Raw genomic sequence first — 26118 nt, forward strand, 5'->3', positions numbered from 1 at the left:
GCTGCCGGAGCCGGCCCGGCGGGAGGAGGAGCGGGGAGGACAAGCGCCTGCCTACGGCAGGACCCCGAACTACAAACCGGGGCCTGCCGGGAGGAAGCGGAGGGACGCCGCGCAGGAAGCAGAGTGTGGCCGGGTCCGCCCCTGAGTCACCGGAGCGGCCTGCGCGGGCGGGCAGGGCCGGTGCCGCCTCTCCGTGCCCCGCCGCGCCAGCCCAGCCCGGCTGCGGGAAGCGCTGCGGAACGTGAGCGGAGCCGCGCCTGAGGGGGCGGCCGGGCCGGGCGGGGCGCGGGGGCCCGGCGGGCGGCGGTTCGCTTCCGCTGGCTGGCTGCATGCAGCCGGTACGGTGCTGTCGTGAGGTGCTGCCCATGAAGAGGGGGGGAGCCCGTTCACGAAGTCTCCTTCTTGGAAGGAGGATTAAAATACTGTGTTTTGACACAGGGGGGTTGCTTTCATCAGTTTTGTTTTGAGGTGTTCCCTACAGGCGGTATTGTAAGAATTTTTTATGAGGTCAGTCCGGCACTGCGATTTCATAATTGGCTAAAAGCCGATTAGCACTTTTTTACTAGGGAGCGTCATGGTGATAATTTTAAAGCTTTTGTATAAGCATTTATTTTAAATAAAGAGCATATTATCATCCTTGCTTAATATTAGAGCCTATGGTATGCAACTGAGTAAACACAAGAATGTGTGGCAAGCCAGGAAGTTTCATTACCACAGTAAACAACATGTATATTTTCATCTTACCTATGCTTTTAAAATTTAACTAATTAATTGTTACAGTAGCATTAGTAAGTATTGCTGTGACTAGGTTGCAATTGGGAAATAAGAATCTAAGGTTCACCTTTTTAAAAGCACATAGGACCAAGGTAGGGTGGACCTCAGAAATGCTGAGTAGCCACTGCTGCCAAACATTTTTAGAAATCAGGCATGATTGCTGACACCTATAAAAGGAAGCAATCAAAATGAGTGATTAGGTTCTGGAAATAGTTCCAGTGACCTCTCTAGCCTCACAAAATAAGTCAGTGGTAAAACTATAACTCAGATTTGGAAAGATCTGTATGTGTGGACATACTCAGATTGATATATACACACAAATTGGCAATTCTGTACTTTTAAGAAGCAAGCTTATATATCCTAAACACATTACTCTTAAGAATTTTCACATTGGCTCAGTTATTCAAAGTTCAACAAATTCTTGTTCTTTAAGCTTTCATAGTACCATTCCTAAATCAAAAATAAAAACTCTTTGTTCAACTAGTTTTAAAAGAACAAAAATCCCTCCAGCCACCAAGAAGCCTTAACAGACACAGGTATCTTAAATGGCTGTCCTGCATCTTGTGCATCTTTCCTTTTTTTGCTTACATGCATATTTGCTTTCCCTTCTGCCAAGCTGCCAAAGCAGACGGGAAGAATAAAATGTTGTGTCTTAAACTTCTAACACAACTGGTAAACTTAGTGGAAGGAGAGTGCAAAGGGGATGAGCTAGAAAATAAAATAATGTTATTGGGACTGCTTGCCTGACTGTGGTAGCCAACTATATATATTTTAGTGGTGCCTGGTGAACAAAGCAACAGACTGTGAGGTTCTGGAGACCTACTTGTGTCTCTGTAGTTGACCTTAAGGATGGAACACACAGACACTGCACTGGCACAGAGCAACAATATTACAGGCAGAGAAATATGCTATGCTTTTCTTTCTAACCAACTGGTGTAATAACTCATTTCTGGAGTGTTTATTGAAAGGCGTAGACAATTATTCAACTGAGCAATAAGAAAAGGGATTGGATAATTGCCAAAAATGCATACATCAGTCAGTAACTGAGAGGAACATTTACTTGTAAAAGAATGCTGTGTAGCCTGTGGGATAACTGATGATCTTCAGTTATAGAGTCCCTTTAATTTCCAGCAGATTGATAGATCACAAACAGCTGTCCTGTGAAAACAAGGGGGGGAAAAACAATCCAACTTGGCAACAATGAGGTAAGTTGAGACGTTTTTTAGACTAAAAGAATTTACATTCATATTTTCAAGCATGGTATATGCATTTTGGAAGAAAATGATCAAAACTTCTGTGAAAAAACTCACAGTCCCTCAAAAATTGTAATTGATGGGGCTGTCCTACATCACTCAATTTGATCAAAATTCCCTGCTGAAGGCCTAGAAATTACTAACAGAGTAACATGAGTAATACATATGGATAAGTAACCAATTAGTAGTAATCTTAGAATATTCATCTTGTATTCAAATCATGCTAATCTTGCGATTAAAGGAGGAAGAACAGATGTGGGTGACACATTTGAGGAGCAAACTATGGAATGCAGTGCCTGCTGGATCCTCCTGAGTTTACAATTTATAAATATCTGGAGAACTGGGAGTGCTGCCTAAGAGGCATGAATGTTGGGGCTACCTTTGTAGGAGCTGTTTTTTAAGAACTCCTGTTTAGTTCCAAAATCAGGAGGATTCAGAAGCCTCTGCCTTATACTAAGGCTGCTCTCCCAGTTACATAGATAACCAGATACATTTCACCTAACATCTGACATTTCCAGTTTCTGCTGAGCTCTCGATTTAGCAGACCAGCAGTTACTGATGTTGTTGCATTCCTACATTACTCTATTTGGCATGTTTCTTTTGCTCCACCTGTGTATTATAGCCTCAGCTAGTATGATCAGAATTTTTGCATTAATAACCATTATTAGCAGGTATACAAACTATTAACAAAATGTCCAGCAAATCAGTGATAAAGGCTGTTCCTTCTGTGTATGGTGCCTGAGCAACGGGAAAAGAAAGCATTTAACTTCCTCCTTTCTGCCAGAGCTCTTGAGGAGGCACCTTCTCTCCCTTTGTTTCCCAGCTAACACAGAGCTCCTGCAGTGCTAAGAGTACTAAATCTGTACAAATGTGCTTTCTAATGTCAGCTGGGTGGGTGTGGTGAGGTATGTAAATGTTCAATCAAAAATGCAGTACTGAGAAAATAAGAGACGATGAACAATCTAGAGTTAAGGAATTACTCTAGATTAATTTTCACAAAACAGTGAGACTCAAAGTTAACTAAAAAAAGTGAAAAGCAAGTAAACATAGAAACGGAGTACCAGAAGTATCTGTCTTGAAAGTAATTGGCTCAAGTCCTAAAATCCTCCTTATTTATTTACTTAAACAACAGTCTACTGAATATTACGGAGTTTTGCTCAAGTAAGGGAGATAACTATGCATGGGATTAATGACTTTTCCTTTCCTGTTACCTGTTTTAAAGGTGTTTTCACTTCTGTAAGCTTCCAGGAAGAGTTATGGGAATCCGCCTACTACGCTTCACTTCTGTGGTGATCATTGTCTTACTTCTTGTGGCAGGTGCTTTAACAGCTTTGCTTCCCAATATCAAAGATGACAAAATGCCCAATTTGAAAAGGGAACCGAAAACCCAGAGTCAGTCTGTCTTGGATTCATTTACTCTTATTATGCAGACATATAATAGAACTGACTTACTGCTAAAGCTTTTAAATCATTATCAAGCCATCCCCCACCTACATAAAGTAATTGTTGTGTGGAACAACGTTGGTGAGAAGATACCAGAGGAAATGTGGAATTCTTTGGGGCCCCATCCTGTCCCTGTCATCTTTAAAGTTCAAACTGTAAATCGCATGAGGAACAGACTCCAGAATTTCCCTGAACTGGAAACAAAAGGTAATTAGCAGTTCATGTCACTACTACTAATATTATATGTTCTTGCTTAAAATCTGAATGCTGAAAGAGAGATGGTTTGAGTTATACTATGTAATAAATCCATGCATCTGTTGGGCCACTTAATGGAATGTGCGTCATATAGAAGAAACCTATGTTACAATATCAGATGCACACCACCACCTCCACCAGCAGGTTATCAGTGAAGAGTGAGGAAGAAAAGAGGGATGTCAAATGCATTTCATGGGCTTTTGCAACTGTCTTTGTTTTACATTTCCTTTGTCAGGCAAATGTAGGTAGTTTAGCCTCTCTTCCCTTTATAATGTAAGCTGAAATTCACTGTGCATTCGTTGAATCTCTCATTAATTTGGACTTAAGTCATCTGTAAAGACTTGATTTAATCCATTCATTTTAAGACTAAGTTCTCAAGCATGTTCTGCTCTTCACGGAAACTTCCCTCCCCAGCTGTCTGGCTTTCTATCTCAAATTCTGTATCCATTTTAAGAGTATTTTTCTCAGTCTTTTGGCTATTCATCTAAATATTGTTCCTAAGCTCTTTCCAGGAGAAGCACAACAATAAGCTCTGTTTGTTTCAAGTGGAAAAAAACCCCATATGTTGCATTACAGACCTGACCTTACTCATGATTAGTAAAGGTAATTCTGTTTACTGCCCCCTTTCCTAACATGCCTTGCTAAGCAAAATCCATGACTTCTAGGAAGACACTAGAGACTTCAACTTCCCAAGTGTTTTATTTACTGCAGTAGGATTTATTCTGACTGTAAACTTAAAAAGCTTTAATGAATGTGGAGGTCTGATCTAATAATATCTTTCCTTTCTGTATAGTCATTTGCCTAAACTTTAGGGCAAAGATTCTTCCTCCTGTAGTTAATCATACTGAATATTGCCTGTGCAATTTATTAAGCTTGCTTTTTTAGCACTTGCAAGTTGTAAGGAGACAAATCAAATTTTATATTAAAAATCCCACATAAATCTTATAAAGAATGGTATCTAACTTTTTATTTTAGTTGTGTTTTTCCACAAGATTAGGTTGTTAAGTTACTTTGCCAATCACTCCCAAGTTTCCCAACACGTATCTGTCCAGCTGTGCTACAGACAACCAAAGGTTGTTGAGTTTTTTTATAGCCTGGCAAATAATCTAAAATTTAGATTTGCTTCCAGTTACCACAAAGCTTCACCTTGGCTTTAGATTTTAAATCTATTTTCTCAACCTACTTTCAAGGAGTTACAATTCAGTTCTGCAATTCAGCTTAATGGTTATGGTTATAGAAGTTTCACAGCTAACTTGGCAAGTACTGCATTACATACTGTGCTCATGTACTTAATCTTTTGATACGTTAAAAGTTTTGTTGTTTTTTTTTTTCCCTCCCTCCAGCTGTTTTAATGATGGATGATGACACACTAGTCAGTGCTCATGACCTTGCTTTTGCCTTTTCTGTTTGGCAGGTAATGTTTTGCACCTTGGCAGCCCGTATTTCTGAGTTACAATTGAGATTAATGGTTTCAGTTAGACTAATACTATATCATAACGGTTTTACCATTGATTTTCTAGATATAAAATTAAATTTTAGAAGGATTGAAGCATTGAATAGTAGAAATTGCAAAAACATTATTCAATAGTAGCTATACCTGTAATCTATAACTTTCAAATTTTTAACTTTTCTTGTACATAAATACTGAAGTTGCTGACTGCTGAATTTATTTAAATTGATAGTAGGCTGCAAAACAAAAGTGTGTAGGGTTTTTGTCTCTAAGAGAAATTGTAAATTTATTTTGAATGCCAAATATACAGCTGCAAATTGTGGAGAGATGTTTCTTGGCACTACACGATGTGGAACGTGGCACATTGTGTCAGTTTTGCAAAACTGTATTTAACTGCAACATTTATGCACATCAAAGGACCATATGCCAATAATTTCATTATTTCCTGGCAATAATCTTGTGCTCTCCTCATTTAAAAAAGCATAAATCTCTCTTATGAAAATACTTAACACGTATTTCACAGTGTGGGCTTAATTTTGATTTTTTTAAATTTCTTTTTTCTTTCAGCAATTTCCAGAACATATAGTGGGATTTGTTCCTAGAAAGCACATTTCTACTCCTTCAGGTGTATACAGTTATGGCAGCTTTGAATTGCAGAACCCTGGATTTGGAAATGGAGATCAGTATTCTATGGTTCTTATCGGTGCAGCATTTTTTCATAGTGGGTATTTAGAAGACTTTCAAAGGCAACCAGAAGCTGTTTATGCCTTAATAGATGGGACACAAAATTGTGATGATATTGCCATGAATTTTCTGGTAGCCAAGCATACTGGAAAGCCTTCAGGAGTGTTTGTGAAGCCCGTTGATATAAGAAATTTAGAAAAAGACACTAACAGTGGCTATTCTGGAATGTGGCACCGAGCAGAGCATTTGTTACAGAGATCTTACTGTGTAAATAAACTGGTTAATATTTATGATGGCATGCCTTTAAAATATTCTAATATCATGATTTCTCAGTTTGGTTTTCCTAATTATGCCAATCACAAAAATAAAATGTAAGCCAGTGAATTTAAGGGCTTGGATGTTAAACAATACTCAGTGAACTGTACTGAGTTCAAGGAGAGAAGAAGGTGTAATTACTACATCTTGGCCATCCTTATTTGTAGCCTCTGATTTTTTTCCATATGTCTTTTTATGTATTCTTTTTCCTTTCTTACTAATTCTCCAAGGTAAGTTTTGAGAAAACTTGAAGAATATACACTAATGTTTAGCTGTGATAAAATCATCTTCTTTCATTAAAACCTGAAAAGCTATTACAATTAATTAGACCAGTTCTTCAGAATCACACAGACAAAATTCACTCTTACCCTTCAGTGCTTATGTTTTGATTATTTTTTTTTAAATATATGTATCTAGTCAAATGAGGTCTACGCATATATTTGACAGTTACAGGTAGAGATGCTTCCTTGCCTTCCCCCTCCTGTCCTCACCTCTCCCTACACAGTTCCCAGTGAAACTGTAGAAGGGTTACAGTAAACTATTGGCCAGGCTTCTAGACTCCTGTACAAAATCCCTTTGAAGTTTGTATATAAGCTATTCTATTCTGAGATGTTCCTGAAGCTGCTATGAAAGCAAGCCAGAAAACAGTACCTCACCTTAATCTCAGATAGTCCTAAAACCATTGCCTACAGTATCAACTGTCACTGCTGAGGTAGTGGAAAGTGATCTCTGATGTGGCTTTTTGCTGTATTATTAATTTGCCTGGAGTCGCTGAAACACTGAAAGCAGCTAAAAGGTAGAACCTAGAAGTTGGAAATGTAAGAAACATGAATACATGAAATATGAAACTTAAAAAAGCAGCCAGGAGAAATGGATGGGATATTACTTAATAATACTCTCTTAGTACTTAGTTTTATTTTGATATTTTGCATGTACATTGTTACAAAAATGTGCCCAAGAAAATCCTCACTTTTTAAAAAGGTCTTATTTACAATTCCTAGTAAGAGCGAGCTGTTCTACATTTATTACAGGGTGTACATTTTGTAATATTACAGATCTACTGTTTTTTTAACTACTCTTTCAAATGAATATTCACTTTTTGGTTCATCTCTGGTTTTGGTGACTATGACAACAGAATTAAAATGTGCAATAAATGGGTAAAACATTACTAAAAAAAGTATTTTAAGGTACAGTGTTATTTGACAAGGCTGGACTGTTATCAGTCTCTGAATTCCCTGGCTTCATCTCTAGGAAAAAGCAGAGCTATTATTAACAGCTTTTGTTGGATTGGGACTCTCTAGTTCTGGAAACGTCATGTTAACATAGACAGGACAAACCTTTTACGTTGCAGTTACACAACTTTTTTGTGGTATGGAGGGAAGAACAATACAGGAATCAAATCTGGCATCCAGAGTAGATTTATTTTCATCTGCATCAGCTCTTAATTGATTCTTATTATCAGTTTAAAGGTATCTATGGGCAATCAATAACAGCTAATATCTAGTACACAAATAGCATCTGCACAAATGGTGTGTAATTTTAACATTTTTTGTAGTAAGTTGGCTGGAGAAAAAATGGTTGAAAACTGTGACAAGTTCTTTTAGAGCTGGGCCGATTCTGGATGTGAGTCTTTGGAGGAATGGAGGATTCTGTTGCCTTGTTCTGTCAGTGTTAAAGGATTTGGTTTCTGTTCAGTGAAGTCTTCCTAGTACTTTTGCAAGGGTGAAATCTTAAAATGGCAATGTAAAGTCTGCTAAATTTTGATAGTGAGAAGTAGCTCCTAATTACTGTGCAGTAGTGATATGTATTATACAACTTGCCTAGGGGTGGTTTACTGCATTTCATTTATTTTATGGTATTCTGTAATTTCTGTTCTGTGCAGTATCAACTAGAATTGATAAGACTCACAGATGTTGTTTACCTTACTTTTAAAATGTGAAATGAACTGTAAATTCAGCCAAATCTTAGTAATGGGTTCCTTGTTGGGGGGGAAGGAGTTGTTTGGGTTGGTGTTTTTTTTTGTTCTTCTGTATCAGTGAAAGAATTAATAGAACATGCTTTTATTATACTGGTAAACTTAATTTTACCATTGTAAAATAAAATACATAAACCAGATTTGTGATGTATTTATTTTCAGGCTGTTGATCAAATTTTTCAGTGTTAGATGTCTAGAGTAAGCTCACAGTTTGCATGCATATAAACAGCACAAAGATTTCAGTTTTTAAAAAAAGTGTTCTTGTTGGTACATACATTCATTTAATTTAGGTAAGGCCCACTCATGAGGAAAAAAAGCCATCAAAAACCACAGCCTTAAGTGGTTGGGCTCAGATAGCAAAGAAAATTCAAAGATAAGACTTCAGCTCCAGCCATAATTCATTGTGCTTAGGAACCAAAAGGGTTTTGTTTATTTTTTTAAAGACTGGTAACTTTTTATCCCTCAATGGTTATAGAAGTGCTTTAAGATTCTTTAATAAAATATATTACTGAAATTTTATATTTTTTAACAAAATAATATGCCGGTGATGATTTCTTCTAAGAGATTACCAAGATGTTATTTGGAAATATTTTGGAGTCTAAACAGTTTTGTCACCACCTCTGAATGTTCTGTAGAAATTAATGTTTATGCAACACATGATTTTTGAAATGGTATCTAAAACGTATATTTGAAAAATCATTGCTGAAAAAAATCAGGATATAGTCTTAAAATGATGCAGCAGGACTACAAGAAAATTGCTGCTTTACCTACTGGTAAAAAAGGCCACAAGATGTCACTGTAGCCTTGATATTTGATATCATCAAATGTTTAAAGCAGTAATTGGAATTGATTATAATAGCAAAATTGTATGAGGTGAAAACATTGTTAAAGCTAGCATCTTACTAGGTGAAATTCATTAGATAATCATGCTAAAAGCTATGAGAGACAATACTGGAACTGAAGAAGTATGGAGGTTATTTTACACATATTTTTACAGGGAAGAAGAGAAAGATCGAGTATTTTCTGTGCCTACAAAGGCTCTAGCTAATTGCTACCAATGAGAACTTGTGTGCAACCAAAACAATATTTATAATTTTGAAAAATCTATATAAGCAGTATACAAACAACATTTGAGAGTGGGGCTGCAGTTTCTTGTCATGGTTGCCTCCTAGATTCACCTATATGGATTTACAAAATAATAGGCATTAACACAAACTATGTATCTAGGGATTCTAGGTACTGGACAGCTAGCCTGTTACACTGCTCCATCCTTGCTTCTGTTGCCCTAGATACTTTAGTTTAATGTATGCTCATACAAACTCCCATCAAGTAGAGCGCAGCACAGACTGGAGTGAAAGTTTGAGTAAAAAAGGATGTTAAAAAACTACAGCTCTGGAGAAAATACATTGATATCTCTTTTCTTACCCAGGATATGTTACCCCTTAAAGAATTGCTTGTAAATAAAAATATTAAATATTTTATTTAATGAAGGGTTAAATAGAAGTGAAAGTACTATAGAACAATATAGGAAAACACAAATACATCCATTTCCATGAAAAGGAAGTAGCCTCCAACCACCTTCACTTAGTTTGCTGTTACAGAAGACTGTGGTCTCAGTCTTGCAAGCATCTTGTGTGGAATAGTACTTACTACTGAGAATGATGTTTCTTAACTCAGGTCAGGCCCAAAGAGAATAATATTCTGGAATATTAGTTCTGGAGCTATGAAAAAAAGGAAAAAAAGAGGAATGAAAAAACACAGGTACAAGTTATTAGAACCAATACCAAAAATAAATAAGCAACTACAAAACAATTGCACAAGATAAGTATTTTCTGTAGTATTTCAACATATATGTAAAGCTTTAAAGTTTATCCAGTGCTCGTGACACTAGATTAAAAATTGAAGAGTCAAAATTTTCACACTCATGTTTAGCATCATCTGCAGACACACTAGTATTAATTACATGAACTGGTAGTTACAGTAGGTTATTTATAGTGTTAGTAAAACATGGTGATAATAATATCCTCAGGGCTGCATATTGCTTTGTATTGCAATGTCTTTTTAAGGTGTTTCAAGGGTGGTTTTTGTTTTGGGAGAAGAATAGCATCCTTTTTTTTCTCTTCAAGGTACCTCTCCTTTGCAACCTGTTGCTTTAGCTGTAAAAATGAGATGGACCATCTGCTGTTTGGCACTTACTCCTTCTAAAGGAGAGGGTGGTAGGAGAAAGGCATTTCTAACATTTTTAATGCTTCTATTTCTTTGGCAGTACGTTAATTGCAGACTACAAACTAACTCAGCTTTTGCAAATAAACCACTAGAAAGTCACTTTTTTTTGAAGCATTAAGCTACAAGTAATTTTGTGTAGTTTTACCACAGCCTTCGAAACATACGTGAAACTCTTGATCACTGGACGATTTCTGAGTACAAGAAAGAGCCCGTAACTCAAACCAAAACACTACTAGAGTTCCATGCGGTAGGGGCGAGCGTCCTCCCTTTCTATTCGCAAGCGGCTTCTCCGAGATCTTGCTGCTCCTCAGTTCTCCTCAGCAGACGCCGCCGCCCGGCAGACAGGACTTCCCGGAGCGACGGCGGGAGGACGCCGCGGGTGACAGAAACCCCGGCGGGCGGGAAAGGAGGCGCCTGCGCAGGAGGCGCCACAGCCAGGGCTGCACGGCGGCAGCCCCCTCTTCACCAGGCACCACTCGCTCATTGGCCGGAGAGGTAGGAAGGCAGCCTTTGAGTGGCGAGTCGGTTTGTCTATCAAGCTAAATGGTGGGGCAGGCGCGGCCGGGCCGGCCCCCCCCCCCCCCCCCCACCGCGCGAATAAGTGTCCCGGGAGAGGCGAAGGAATTTCGCCGGTGCAGCGCGGAGCTAACCCGCTCCCCTGCGGCGGCCGCCCGCCCGGCCCGCTTACCTCCGCCCTCAGCCAGGCCTGCACCGCTGAGGTACTAGCTCCGCCGCAGGTCTGCTTCCCGCCACCTCAAGCCCTGCGAGCTGTACCTCGAGACCCCCCTCCACCTCCCAGGGGCCGCCCTCGGGCGGGGGGAGAGCAGGGCGAAGGGCCGCGGAGAGGGCGGCGCTCCGCCGGGAGGCGGGCGAGAGAGCCGGGCTAAGGCGGAGGGCGGAGCCGTGGCGGGTGCAGGGCCGCTGCCTAGCGGGCCAGGGGCGCTGGTGGGCCGCCGGTTCGGCGCCGGGAGGCGGAGGGCGGGGCCGCCGAGCCGAGGGGGCTGAGGCGGGGCGGGCCGGTCACTCGCACGCCGGGGCCGGGCGAAACAAAGGCTCGGTAACGCGGTTGCTAGAGCGCCGCCGGTCGCCTGGTAACCGCCCGCTGCCTCCTGTCCGGGGGGCGTCTCCTGGCTGGGGGCGGGGTGGAGCCAAAGTCCCTGCCGGCGCTCGCCCGCCCGCCCGCCCGCTCGCCGTGTCCCGGAGCTAGTTCTCGTCTCCGCTCCCGTTCCTATGCGGGCTGCGGCAGCGGCGCTCCTAGCAGCGCGGCCCCGGGCGGGCGGGTCCTTCGCGCAACAGGTCGCTTCCCAGGCAGCGCGCCCCCGGCTCCGCCATGAGTTCAGAGCCGCCCCGCGCCTCGCTGCTCCGCGCCCTGTTTAAGATGGAGCCGGCGGCAGCCGTCTCCGAAGTGCTGGGGGGAGCCTCGGAGTTCGTGAAAGGTGAGAAGGGGCTGGGGACCCCCCCCTCATCCCTTGCCCCTTGGGGTCCTGTTCTCCGGAGCCTCCCTTGGAAAGAAAACTCGCCGGCTTCTGTCCCGCTCCCCCCCCTCCCTTCCCCGGCTCCGTCGGCTGTGCTGCGTGCTTGGCCCGGCTGCGGCCCCCCCCCCCCCCCCCCCCCCCCGCCTTGCCGTGCGGTTTTCGCGAGCTGCCTGCGCCTGGGCTGCCGCGGGGCACGCCTCAGCGGTTCCTTCCTCCTCTCTTTTCCGGTAAGAAGCGGGGCCGGCACCTGTTGCTGTGTATCGCTGCGCGCTGCCGCAGACATGGCCCCCGCCCGCCCCCCCGGAGCCGCTGCCGCGGGGTGCCCGGCCGGAGCGGGGCGGGGCGGGGGTTCCCCGTGGGCAGAGCCCGCGGGCCGAGCGGGGCTTCGCGCTCCCGTCGCTGCTCCCGCAGGCGGAAGAGAGCGGCGGTGCCTCTTCGGCACCCGGGCCGCGGCGGGGCAGGACGGGGCGGCGGCGCCCACCGGAGGGATGGCAGGCGTGCCGCGGGGAAGCGGCGCTCTGCCTTGTCCGCCCGACGCCCTTACCCTCATCTCTCTTTCAGATCGGCTGTACTTTGCTACTTTACGAAGTAAACCGAAGAGCACCGTAAATACCCACTACTTCTGTACCGATGAGGAACTGGTCTATGAAAAGTAAGTGTTGTGATCTGTTGTGTTTTGCGTACTCAGAGTGGTCACCGGAGATTCTTCCCGAAACACTTTAATGGTATTTAGAATATTTTTGCCCCGTTTAGCGACTTGCACAAAGCATGAGTATAAAGTTAGCCTGAATATATTTATACGTTAGCTGAAACTATTTTAACAGGATGGCTATTTGAAAAAAACCCACAAAAACAGCTACAAGACCAGTTAAATGGCTTAAATTGTGCTTGAGCTAGGGGAAGGGTATCAGAGCTCTCTAAGATTTGTTTATAAGGTGAAGAGGATCTCTCAAGACGAATAACATCTTTTTAAATGGTGACTTAAATAGGAGGTTGTTGTTCTGTATGAATAGATTAAACAATAGTTTGTTTTATATGTATTTTCCTGTATAGAGAGTATGAAATGATAACCTTTTATACCAGATCATAAGAATGCAAAGCTTAAATATACATTTGAAAAACATCTGCAACTTTTTTTGTAAGTCTGCAGAAGGTTTTGAGAATGCACTTTCTCTTGCCTTTTGTAGCTTTAGAACAGCAGAAAAAGTCATTTCTGTAAAGTAAAAGCTTCATGTGTTTGGAAGACGCTGACAGCACATTGTGTTCACAGCTATAATCAATTTCACTTTTGACCTTCTATTAAAGGACATAAAAGACACTAAACAAATAAAGTAATTGCTCTATGCTGTGGTTAAAAAGTAGCTGCTCTGCACTGCCTTCCTAGGTCAACTGTTTTGTGTGTGATGATATATCTAGACACTTGACAAGGGGCTTGCTGCAGCGTAGGTGAAACAAAAAAACGTGGTTTTACTATAAATATAACTTTCTTTTCGTACGAGTTGAAGAACATCAACCATTCTTCCCTTTTCCAGTGACTTCAGTACTGCTTCTGTGAAGGTGTAAACCAATCTTCCTTGGCTTCTAGCTTGCTTTTCATGCACAGCTTAGAGTGTTAGGGTTTCTTTTCTACACACATTTTTGAGTCTTCATTGTCCTAAGCTCTGTGTCTTCTACTGACGTTCCCAGTGATTTGTTCCCAGTTAACTTTTGTAATTAACTGCTTAGGTTGGGAGTAGGTTCTGTAATGATCATTAACTGATTTAGATTGAAAGGGACCTCAGGAGTACCCTGAGACAAGGTTGACCTAACACTGAAAGCAGAATTAAACTGTAGAAGGTCCTGAGCAGTTTTTGTAATATGATTACACTTTAATGAAATAAAAAATTGATCTTGTATCTCTTAAGACTTCTGTGTTACGCTTGAACTGAGGTATTTTGTTTCTCATTCTTAATATGCTTCTAGGAAAGGTGAAGGAATTGCATGTGGGATTTGATCTTGGGGGTGGAAAGGGAGAGCAGTCCTGTACTCTGTTAGTTACAGATGATTGTACTAACAAAGGACTGTGGGTTATTTTGTGTGAGGGCAGTATCATATTAAAAAAAAAACAAACAAACAAACAAAAAAACAAAAAAACAAACCAAAAAAACCCACCAAAACAAAACAAAAAACCCCAAACAACATACTGATAACTTAGAGGGCTGGGGAAGTAATTTTCTTTAAGTTGTGTAAAGGAAATCCAGTAAGTATACTCCTTAACCCAGTTATCTGTTAGTCACATACCAGGATATAACTTGATACTAGATATAATTACGAGATAAGAGAAGGAAGCAAAGTTTCCTTTATCTTCTAGGCCACATCTAAAGATTTTGAACATGTAATTTATGGTGTATTTTCTGAATTGATAGTTGCTAATCTATTTGGCCTCTTTTAATGGTATCATCCTGTATCTGATACCATAATAGTACTCTCCCTTTTGTGCTCTCAAATTAAAATACTAAAACATAATATGAGGTAGAAATTAAGTGACAAGTTAACAGGTGGTATGAATGAATTTTGTTTTACTTAGCAGTGCTAAACTTTACCCTAATATCTGTATTGCAGCACCCATCACTATCAGTGTATGAAATACTTGACAGTAAAACCATGCCTGATCTTATTTTTGGTTTTTTTTATTCTTTCTTTTCCCTGTCATCTCTAAGGAAGTCTATATTGTCTTGGGGATGTAAAAGCAGGTGTCTGTAGGGTTACCATTTTATATACTTTTTTCAATATCCTTCTGAAATTGGGAAGCTAGAGGCAAAATGGGGAATACAATGCAAGTCTCTTGATTATTGAAGAAATACTGATCTTACTATAGCTTCCCTTTTCCTTATGCTCATCAGTGAGCTTGGCATCAGTCCGTTGTGCTTCACAGGCTGCACAGCAAACGAAGGGACCTGACATCAGGGCTTGTCTGTAAGTCATAGTGGAGTGTAACTTTCATACACCAGATTAGAACTTCTGCTCATTTTCTCAAAAATGCAGTCTTCTTTCTGAGAAAGGGGTTAGAAATATTTGTTACATGATAACAAAAGAAACATTTGGAAGTGAGTTTTGAAGTACTATAGCTCAAAAGAGTGGTTTTCAGAGTCTTCATTCAAAATGGCTTGCCTGTGCTGTCCTTGCTGGTCAGAATTTCATGGCTGCTTGTGCTTTTTTGATCAAATGAGTTGCTCAGATTGTTAAAAGGAGGAGGATAGGAGATGTCTATTCACGCACAAAATCCTCAGCGCCTGTGAGGTACATAAATAATTTTGTTAATACAACTGTTTATTGACTTAATTTTGTTTAGATGTGTCCTAGTGACAAGACAAAAATACTTCATTGTATATGGAAGTAAAGTGCTTTTCTTTGGGCTGTTATTTTGTTTAGTGATAACTCTTAAGTATGAAGTGTTACAGAAATTTATCTAGCTGACTTTACTGAGGTGTCAGTTTGCTTTCACTGAAGCAATATATGATCTGAAAACCTCATGAATATGTAGGTTTGGGGTTATCTGATTACAGAGAGCATGTTATTGAATCACATAGTACTTAAAATCTCACTGCCTTGCTTCCCTCTTTCCCCACTTCTGAAGAGACATAAGAAAGTAATAGTGTACATTAATAGTATACCCCATTTATTGAACATAATAGCTGTAGTGCTAGATCTAATGGTTTTGGAAGTTTTGGTCTGATAAACGCTGACTTGCTCTTGTGGCTTGTCACGTGATTTATCACTAAATTGTACACAAAGTGTGGTTATGTAATCTTGAGTACTTTAGCCTTCAGTTTTCACTTGAAGTTGTCAACTGTTCTAATGAATTCATAACACTGTCTTCACTTATTTAAACAGTCACACTTTTAAAAATAATAAAGACGTTCTTAAAAGCATTTAAGCCTATCTCAAATGCTAGCTGACAAGAACTCGCTACTAGAACTGTCACTATTTAAGTTAAATGTGCTGCAATTTAACCTTGAACCTATTATGCTGGGGAAATGGTATGTAAATTCCTCAGTTGAGGGAACAAGAAACTTGAATGAATTTATCCAATTCTGATTTCTTGTTTTTGATTGTTCTGTTTCTGTAAGATTTTGTCAGTGTCTTTCTGAAACTGAGGTCCCTCCTGAGAAAGTCGGCACTACTGCTTATAAGAGAATACAATCTTACAGGGTAGTGTAGTGCAGGTAACTATTACTTCAGGAAAATTGAGTTAATGAGAAATAATTTAGCTTGATGAAGACTCATTTGGCAAATAGAAAAGCCTTGCCTTGGCAAGATCTCTGTTAATGAGTTATGCACTAGTAAGAAGCTTTTTATTCTCTAAGAATGGTGTCTTTCATGTTTCACCTTTCTGTAAACAGATCTGGGTTGAGAATACTACACTTGAAAGATAAAAGTATGTGAAAACCAAGTTAGTCAAAGCAACTTTTTATGTCCTTTATATTGTTGAGTAGTTTTCTCAAAATTAAAATTTAGATAATGAAAAACAGGAATCTCTTACTGATAAATTACAATGGCAGCTTTCATAAATCATAGTGTCTTTATTCAGTTATTTTGTTCTGACTTTGAATCTCTTGGATAAACAGCTTTTACAGATCTAGTCTCTGACATCTTGTGAGCAGCTGTAAAAGTAATTAATACGATATTCTCTCTCCTATGTTTTACACAAAAACTTTCTTTCAAGCCATGGTATGTTACTTGCCCATTTCACAGCAATCTTAATGTTAGCTACTTCTTTCAGTTCAAGCAACAGTAGAATAACTCTCAAATGCTTAGCTATAACAATACAAATGAGTACTGTTTGGACTTTGACTTGTGGGACTTGTTTCCTTCACTGTATGTGTATATGCAAAGAAGCAGTTTCTCTTTCCTGTGAGAACAATAAGGGTTAACTTGTTTATTTTTACTTTGGCTAAATGCTTCTTTTCTGTGGCTATCAGTACTTGCATAGGAAATGTGAACTTCTCCGTGGTTCTGTGGCTTATATCATTTGAAAGGAAAAAGAAAATTTAAACTTAGCCTTGTTAAAACAAACAGAGCTGTCGCTTCACACCGAGAACAGGGAGTTCCTTGTTCACATCAGTAGCTTTTGAAGACTTGAACTTGACTATCAGATGACCAAGATAACTTAGTAAGCTGAAGTCCACAAAAAAAAAATAAGGAAATTTCCCAACTTCTATCAGTGTGAATGTAAATACAGAGCAGAAAAACTTCATATACTAATATCAGCTTTTGTATGTCTAAATCTTATACATAAGTATTAAGAATAGTAATGCAGCTTTTTGTTTTCCATTTTAAAATCAGAGATTTTAAATTTACTGCAGATGATAAAATAGGAAGATCTGAGAGTTGGGAGTGTCAATTTTTCTTTCAGACACAAACTACTGACATAATTTTATATTTGAAACTTGTAAAGTGCTATCCCTTAATGCCTGTTGGTGTTCTCTCCAGTTGAACAGTTTCATAAATTTTATACCCACATGGTGCTTTACTATATTTGTCTTCACTTTTTTGTATAAAAAAGATAAAAGCAGTTACCAGAAGTATTGAGGAATTTTTTTGTTTGCACTAAAAGGGTACCAGGAAAAACCAAATGTTTTCTAGGCTTCAGTTTCATATTGGACAGGAATGTAGCTTGATAGAGGAAACCTGTTATGAGAAACTTGGCCTCTGTTAGGATGGCTTTTTTTCCATAGAGAGTAGGTTTTTAACATGACCCAAAGACTGTTCTATAGTGAAACTTTTTTATGGGAGAACCTCTTCACTGATACATTGTTCTTGATGTCAAGGAGCATTGTATCAAAAACACATATATATATCTGCAAGAGGTATTTAATTATCTATAATCTGAGTTCTTGGATTTTGAAAACTACATACCTTGAGGAGGATTTGGAACATTGAAAGGGAAAAGGAGCGAGTACCTGGTGTGTGTAATCCAGAGCCCCTGCATTAATCCTAGCTTCGGATGCAAGCAGTGAGGTGATACATCATTTCTAGGTGTATATTTGCTGTATCATCCATCTATTCAGAAGTGTGCAATCCCTTAGTATTATTAAGTGTTGGAGATCATGTCTCAGCCCAGATAAGGAATCTCCTAGTAATTCACATGTTACCAGAATTGGTGGGAATAGAGCAGGGAGATAGTGCCATTGCCAGTGCCACCTTTTTTCATGTGCTTGAGAAGTAGGAAGGAGAAACATGCTCTAGGAAACAGGAGTCGGAGAAAGAAGACTGAATAGGTAAGATTCCCTGACCAGCACTTATGCTGTAGTGAATGTGTGGGCTGATCCTCTTGGCTTGAATCCAGAAACTGTGTTGCATGTAAGATGTGTTCAGTTTATGATTTGAAGCGTTTATCTGTAGTTGCCAGTTGGCCACTTCTGCAGTAGCTGGTTCTTGTACTGCTTAACAGCTAGATTCAGAGCACATGCAGCAAGGGCCTTACAGTGCAGTAACCTGAATGTTCCTGTAATCCAGCCTAGGAAAGGGGGAAAGACAAGCAAGTGGAGACTGTTTTTATTATTCTAATTAAGTCTCATTGCTTAATTTTAATAGTGAACTGGATCTTTGTAAAATGCTGAAAAACTAGTGCAGTTTTGCAGTTAGAAAGCTATATTTCTGCTAGTTCCTGAAGTTCTTGTGGTTAATCTTTTGTCTTGAGTAATTGCAAGCCTGGGGTGCTTCTGTTTTGGCAGAAAAATTACTTTATATGGTTGCTAGTTGCCAAGAAGGCAAGTTTACCACCTAAAGGAGTAGTTGTACTCCAATTCTGGGATACATACTCCAGAAGATAACTGCAGTTGTGAAACCATGCCTCTGCTTTCAAGTTACTAAACCAATAAGTGAGTAAGCTGCTATACAGGGACCATCATCCCTTCTGAGCACTATTGCATTGTTAGAACTGACTGGGTGGATCTTTGCTATTTCCATGCCCCCTGCCCGCCCCACCCCCCCACCCCCCTCGTAATTAGTCTTTGGACCATCTTCAAACGACTGAAAATGCCTATAGCCTGGTAAGAATGCATGCACATCCTTGTGTTCAGTGTTGCAATAACACTGGACTTGGGCTTGTCTGCTATGAAGAAAATAATTCTGAGATAGGATAGGAGATTCCTATCTGAAAAGCTTTTACCCTTACCTCTGCTTCTGTATCACAAAATTGTGAGTGACAATATAAAACTACTGCTCTGGTGTATTCATCTGCGGGGAAAAAGTATCAGGGTTCTGGGGTAAAGTATAACTAGTGCAATTAATCTTTGAAAGATAACTTTATACCTTGGCCTTAAATAAATTGACTGTGATGTTAATATGGAGGTTATCAATTCATTTCAAAGTCTTCCAGGATATAGTATTCCTTCATTGACCATAACCAGGCTCCATCCAGTAGTTCAAGATGTGAACTTGAAGAGCTGATAGTTCTTTTGCTCTGATGGGATCAGTGGTATTCAGAAGCATAGTAAAAAGTGACTTCAATGTTCAGAAGACTAGTCCAAGGCTTGAGGTGACCCACAGCACCTTCACATGGCATCCCGTGGAACTGCAGTCAGAAACGAGTTGCTGTCCTAAAGAGTTGTGGACTACATTTCTTTCTTTCTGGAAGAATGTACGCTAACTGTTTGCATGATGGAGTAGACCAGCGAGTTCTTTATGGGCTGTCCTTTCTAGGTGGATGACCATTCCTATGATACAATAGGGCAAATGCCTCAGATGTTATGCTACAAGAACTGATAGGAAGGAGTGGTTCTGGAAGTCTGTTCTAAGGAGAATACAGATACAAGAAACCTATGCTACTGCTTCCAGGTAGCATTATGATAGTATTTTTGAAGTAGAGTGTTTAAATATTCATCTAGTATATTGTGGGGTTTTGCTGCTTCTTAGTTTGAGAAGCCTAAGGATAACAAGTTTCCATGGGTTGAGGGGGAAGAATAATTTAAGCTATCATCTAAGTGCTTGATTAAAACAAAATATAATTAAATGTAGATTAATACCGTACTTGCCTTCTGTTCCTCATATCTGGCTCCCACCTCCATTGTAAATGGCTGTCTCTCTTAACTGGCTTAAGCTTCAGAGGCATCCTGATTCCTTATTGTGTATAAAAGCTTATTAAAACATCTAGATACAAAGAAAGTCTATTACCCTTAAAAGAGATGGAAGTAAAGTAATACTGGGTAGATTGTTATCAATAACTAGCATATAATAATATTTTACTACTTCTATGTTTTTTTTATTTTCAACTTTTGCCAGATAAAATTCCTTATTCAGATGGTGACTAGGTGTGTCATTTCTTCCCCCAGGACCTATAGCCCCCATTTCCCATCTCCATTTGTATTTAACTCAGTCAGAATTCTGTTCTTAAGAAGAAAATCCCCTGGGTGAGTCAGGATCAAGTGTCTCCAATTCAAGTACAAAATTGGCCTGTTATACTAAAAATAATCAGGGTGCATAAGATTAAACCCTTCTATTTAAACATGGCAGAAACTGTATTTAGTTCTAAGGATATAAATTGAAGGGTTTTGTAGATCAGAGTTCATTGACTTCAGTACAGAGCCTTGTATTATCTTTCAGACAACTCTTTGATTTGGAGGTTTGTAAAGCAGTTGTTTCACTTAATGCCATTTAAAAAAGGACATTCAAGCTTATTCCAGTTTAGAGGTATTAAATGGAGAAAGTTAAAATTACACATGTAACAAATAACCTTTTTCCCCTCACATACCTACTGCAATGTTTTGTCAACAAAGTCAATGGCTGGTTTATACTGCCTACGTGATATTTTGTAAATAACTTAGGAATTGCCAGTGTTTGCTGTATGGGTTATAATGCTGGTGCAGCAATGACCAGAAGTGCCTTTCCCTTATGATTGTGTTTTGTATTTTGAGAAACATTTTGTTTCTGCAGCATAGACAAACAGTGGTAGTATCAGAATCTTAAACACTGATACTCCCTTCCCCCCCCGCCCTTAAAAGAAGCACAGCATAATTGGTAATAAGTGATGGAGAAATAGTCATTCTAAGATTGACATCTTTAGCTTGGTGGCTGAGAGAATCTGAATAACTTTATTTTGTAGAAATATAATTACTTCATGAATTGACTCAAAAAATGTATTTTTATCCTTATCCCCACCAAAATATTAAGAAATTTGTCAGTTGTGGATAAATTGATTTGTAAATTAATTTTAATGTTCTTTTCCTACACTTCTGTTTGCGTTTAATCATGTGGAAAAATAGAAATGGATATATGACTTCATATTGAGGTACTTCTAGCAAATGAATAGTAATAAAAACTTACTATCCTAAAGCATGGCTGTAGTTCTTCAGTGCTTCAGGTGAACTATGTGTTCAGTTATATCTTTGAGCTGAACGAAGCTACTTTGTTCACACAAAAAGCTTTGTTTGGTCTAAGTTAAAGTGTTTTCGTAACTATCACATTCCACACTCCTTCACAATACTTTTAAAAGTATTTTCCACAAAATGTTAAGATCCTAAATTCTACTCTTTCATCATGTATTTAAGTGAAAGAATATTCTGAAGTTAATTGAACAAGACAGGGTTGTTTTTTTGATTTAGAGAAAGTATTAGTGCAGCAGAATGGGAAGAGATGTTAGTAAGTATTCTGCAGAGCTTTTCTAGAAGCTACATTTGCTCTAGTGTTGTTAGAGCCCTAGTTTTAACTTAATTGTCATAACTCATACTTGTCCTTCTTAGAACAATTTTGTTCATCTCTATTAAAAACTGTATGGAGGGTTTTGTTTTAAAAATAACTGTTGACCATATCTGGCAGACTTCTCTAAGAAAAGATGAGGAATTCTAAAGTTAAACCCTGCTTTACTGCCACTGCAATTTTTCCCTTGAGTTGGTTAATTTCTGTGCAACCTACAAATAAATTCCTAGCAGTTGAACACCTTAGTCTTTGACCCAACTAATGAATTTCTCTAAGCATTATATCATAGTATTTCATACTGACAGGTTGAATTGAAGCTTAACAAACACTTAAGTTGTTATTTGATACTGTAGATGATACGGAAATAGCATTGGTGTAGCAGGCAGGCTATTCATCCTAGACAGTGATCAGACTAATATAATTGTCTCTTTTTTTCACTGGGCTTGGCTTTTTTGTTTGAGAGAATGTGGGGAGGAGGATATTAATAAAGTTATAAGCACCAAAAAGGTAGGGCACTCTTACTTTGTTGTTGTGTCCACTTAGAATAGCAGAATGGCTGGAGCTGGAAGACACCTCCAGAGATTGTCTAATCCAATCCCTGGGCTCAAAACCAGGTCAGCAAGAGCAGGTTGCTCAGAGCCTTGTATGATGGGGTTGTGACTCCGCTCTGAGCAACCTCTTCCTAATGTTTGACTGCCCCCTCAAAGTATAAGTTCTCTTCTTATGTTTACCTGGACCAAAATTAATTTTCCTGAAAAAAAATAAACCTTCTGCCATGGGGAAGAAAGCTTGAAAGGTACTACCACCTATTCTATCATCTGATTTCAGTAAGCACTCTTTCAAAGCCCAGAAATGTTAGTACATAGTTACCTTTTTCTTTTGTCATTCCCCAAATAACATGCATTCAGATGCTGGTGGTCTGTTCTGTTTGTCAATAGGCAAGAAGTGTCCTGTCTCTCTTACCAAAAAAACTTCAGGCAGAGCAGGTTAATACAGTGTAAGTTACAGTCCATTCCCACTGTAAATCTATAACGTGTGCATCAAGATAAAGACTTCAATACATGAAAAGGAAAAATACTGAAGAAAGCTTGGAACTTAATTTTTGAGTGATTTTGCCTGATGAGTGTGCAGAGAGGAAACTTTAGGTGTCATTACAAGCTGCCTGCATAAAAGGTGCTATTACTTGTAAAGGTGTCTATATGAAGGGTTAACTAGGAAGAGCACTGTGAATCCCTACCAGGAACTTACTTTTACTGTGCAGTAATTTTCCTGTAGACTACTGCAATTAGCTTTTATCCTAAGGACAGTGATTGCTGCTTCAAAATTAATGTGAATGTTTAAGAAGAATCTAGAAGAGAGAAACAAGAACAATCAGAAGACATGACATAAATAATAAATCGGAAGAACAGCCTAGAGACAAGAGGACTGGGGATCAAACACAAACATATGTAAAATATATATGTAATCTCTGGAACAGTGGAGGATGGTGTAAAAATAAGCCTAAATTTCAGAGATCAAGACTGGATGCTATTGAATTTTGCTATCTGTAAGAAATTCTATTTAGCGTATTCTTCATAGTATATAATTATTCTCCATAGTATCTGATGATTCGTTCTCATCTTAGGCAGTTGTAAGACCTTAATCTAGGATGACATCAGCACAGCTGAAAGGGAAGTAGATCATGTCTTGAAGTTCTTCACTCTTTAGTTTTGTCCAAAACCAGGCTCTGGATATCATGGTATGAAGAATAAATTCTGTAGTGTGTGTATTATCAGCAACATGTGTGTTGAAGTTTGCTTAGCTCTTTTGTTTAAATAACACATTTTCTTGTTCTTTTTCTCCCAGTTTCTATGGAGATTTTGGGCCTTTAAATTTGGCAATGTTATACAGATACTGCTGTAAACTAAATAAGAAATTGAAGGTAAGCTTTATTTTAAAAAAACTTTATTATATTTTTGTGGTTTGAAATTCAGCTAAAATGTATTATCCAGTTTGAAAATGGTTGATAGGTGCTTATTATCTAGATGGTTACTGCTGAGCTTTAAGGTTATTCTTTGTTCTGAATTCTTTTCCCTCTGAAGAAGGGAAAAAATGAATATGCTGTTGTGGCTTAGCAGGTGAGGCACTGAAGGCTGTGTTCACCTTTCTTCATAACCTTACAGTTTCAAGACAATGGTACCAAGAAACACTCTGGATATTTCATGGATTTGCAGCTGATGTGATAGGTGTGCTAGTATGATCAACTGAGAAAACAGACGTTAAAATACCAACTAAACAAAAAAGCCTACACATATGAAAAAGAACAAAACATGGGCCCAAAATCACACTATTTAAACTAAATCTCACTCAGTGGAAAAGTTATGTCATTCAGTTTAATAAAATGTTGCTTCTAATACGGTTTATAGAAATGTGTTCTTACACATATCAAAATGGTTCCTATATCTATCTGTGTTGTAGGTATGTCACTTCCTATCAATTAATTTGTAGAAGCTTTCTTACTTCATTGCTTCCATGTAACGATTGTTCATTCAAGCCAATTTTGAGTTGGTCTACTGAAGAGAGAAAATGTTGCTGTCGTCTTCAGATACTGAAGTAGCTTTTTCTTTTGACTGCAAAGTGTTGGTTCTTTCCTAATAAAGTTGTCTAGAATCTGTAAGTGTAGCAGTTCACTAGCTGAGTTATGTTCTAACAACACTGTGCTGTCATAAACCCACAAGCCTGATATGGGTTGACATACGGGTGGGACAGGGGAGAGAATCAGAAGAGCAAAACCAAGAACTTGTGGGTTGAGATAAAGACAGTTTAAGTAGGGGAATGATAAGGGGTGAGAGATGAGGGGGGAAGGGGGGTGGGTTGGAGAGGGGTGGAATAAAACAAGTGGTGGGAAGGCAATCACTTGCCACCTCCTACCAGCAGACCAATGCCTGGCCAGTCTCTGAGCAACTGCTAATTTAGAAAAACTGCTCCTCAGTTTTACTGCTGAGTGAGATGCTTTATGGTATGGAATATCCCTCTGGTCCGTTTGGGTCAGCTGTCCTGGCGATGTGCCCTCCCAGCATTTCGCACACCCCAGCCTGCTTGCTGTGGGGGCAGAGTGAGAAACAGAAGGCCTTGATGCTGTGCAAGCACTGTTGGCAGCAGCTAAAACATTGGTGTGTTGTCAAGGCCGTTTTAGTCTCAACTCTAAAACACAGCATCATGCAGGCTGCTATGGAGAAAACAGAACTCCATCCCAGCCAGACCCAGTACACTGAGCACATAGCTGTAGATTTAACCTGCAGCCAAATGCCTGTGAAAGTGACTTGCAGCATGTGTAGAAAACTTATCAACTGCAAGGAATGAAATAGATGTTTTAATTCCAAAGTACTAATAAATATCAATTGTGTGCAAATATCAAGGACATGCTTCACTAATATTACGGATTTAAGATCTTTATATTATATTAGATCTGTTACTGACAGAAGAGTAAAATGGGACAACAGATGTCATAACATTGGCCATTGTTAAGAGGATTCCTGTATCAAAAATGACATGTTTTGGGACTAATGTTTACTGTAAAAATGAAACTATTGTGCAAGTTAATTCACGCTATCTGCTGCTTCCAAGGGCATCTTGGCTTAAAGTCAAGTAGTCTTAAGAGGAGGTTCTGCAAATTGAGGGGTTTGTAGAGTTGCTATAACCTTTTTGCAAAAAAGTGCTTCTAGTGAAAATTTATATTCTCATATAGAAAGTTAGTTATGAATAAGATTAAACTGTAGTATTTCTAATTTTTAATGTCTATGTTTGTATGGGGAATACACTGGATTTGCCATTTCTGTGTTTACACTACATAGAGCTTATAAATACTTATCACCTGTTTTGTAGTGCCACTGTCCCATTCAAACTCATGACCAATGGTGCTCACTCATTATGAATTTTCTTTTTTTTTTTCTTTTTTTTTTAACCTTAATTCTGCTGTTTGTGATGTTACGTTTGAGTTACTAAAGGCTGTGGAGAATGCTTGCTCTGTGAAGTGGTTACTCCAGAGAATAACCAATAATAAACCTACTATTCTGACTTTCACTGTGCCTATGAGAGCTAGAGGGATTAGTTCTGTTTTTTCCAGATTCAAACTGAGACTGTCAGTTTGGGACCTGAAAACAGTCTCATGTATCACTGTTGAAGTGTACATTCATACTTTTGTAGTTGAACTAGAATGCCTTCCATCTGGACCCTAGGTACCAAGAGCTTCACCCAGAAAATAAGAACAAAACTAATAAATACCTCAGGACTTCTTTTTTTTTTAACTTACTCAATATTAAACAGGAATGTCTCCACAGTCTTTATTTTTGTTGTAAGACGATCATCTGCATTCAATGAGGCAAACTGCTCATCATAAATGGCTTATAATCATGATGACATAAAGATCGTATATTATAATGGAGAAAATATACATGGGAACCAAACTGAAACTGAGTTAGTAGCTGTGAAATCTTCAGGGTTGATTTAGCAAACTGTGATGTAATTTTAATGTAACTCTTATATTTTTTGAAAAAAAGCAAACACACTTGTAGTGTCAGGTGAGGCATATAGATGGTCAGGAACAGAACA

The 26118-nt window shown here is 39.2% G+C and overlaps 2 protein-coding genes and 1 long non-coding RNA gene across 7 annotated transcripts in view; 2 read left to right on the forward strand and 1 right to left on the reverse strand.

The window, feature by feature from the left end:
• Positions 1-7: 7 nt before the first annotated feature.
• On the forward strand, positions 8-8287 carry EXTL2 (exostosin like glycosyltransferase 2). Of its 5 annotated transcripts, none has more exons than XM_033000387.2 (5): positions 8-338; positions 1906-1979; positions 3250-3677; positions 5069-5139; positions 5743-8287. In XM_033000387.2, the coding sequence occupies exons 2-5, from the start codon at positions 1975-1977 to the stop codon at positions 6232-6234; spliced, it is 996 nt and encodes a 331-aa protein (XP_032856278.2). In that variant the 5' UTR covers positions 8-338; positions 1906-1974; the 3' UTR covers positions 6235-8287. The 5 variants fall into 5 exon arrangements, with proteins under 5 accessions (XP_032856278.2, XP_032856279.2, XP_032856280.2 ...); XM_033000388.2 differs by having other exon boundaries at positions 1909-1979; XM_033000389.2 differs by having other exon boundaries at positions 8-241.
• Positions 1304-11381, reverse strand: LOC116963501. The gene is made up of 3 exons (XR_006166526.1): positions 11064-11381; positions 9800-9870; positions 1304-1932 (listed from the first exon to the last, which is right to left on the reverse strand). It is a non-coding gene; the product is annotated as an uncharacterized LOC116963501 (long non-coding RNA).
• Positions 11382-11517: 136 nt separating this feature from the next.
• CDC14A (cell division cycle 14A) overlaps positions 11518-26118 on the forward strand; it is a 65651-nt gene continuing 51050 nt past the window's right edge. The window contains 3 exon segments of the mRNA XM_033000810.2: positions 11518-11811; positions 12412-12502; positions 23374-23449. Of these exon segments, the coding sequence (XP_032856701.2) occupies positions 11706-11811; positions 12412-12502; positions 23374-23449 (273 nt within the window). The 5' untranslated portion in view covers positions 11518-11705.

Source organism: Tyto alba, unplaced genomic scaffold (assembly GCF_018691265.1).
Source record: "Tyto alba isolate M040663 unplaced genomic scaffold, T.alba_DEE_v4.0 Super-Scaffold_1000006, whole genome shotgun sequence".
Classification (NCBI taxonomy): Eukaryota; Metazoa; Chordata; class Aves; order Strigiformes; family Tytonidae; genus Tyto; species Tyto alba.

Bases quoted from the DNA above. Each gene is read 5' to 3' on its own strand.
- EXTL2 (XM_033000387.2), top strand. The intron at 3,678-5,068 runs GTAATTAGCAGT...CCCTCCCTCCAG, and splicing joins CCCTGAACTGGAAACAAAAG to CTGTTTTAATGATGGATGAT. The intron at 5,140-5,742 runs GTAATGTTTTGC...TTTTTCTTTCAG, and splicing joins TTGCCTTTTCTGTTTGGCAG to CAATTTCCAGAACATATAGT.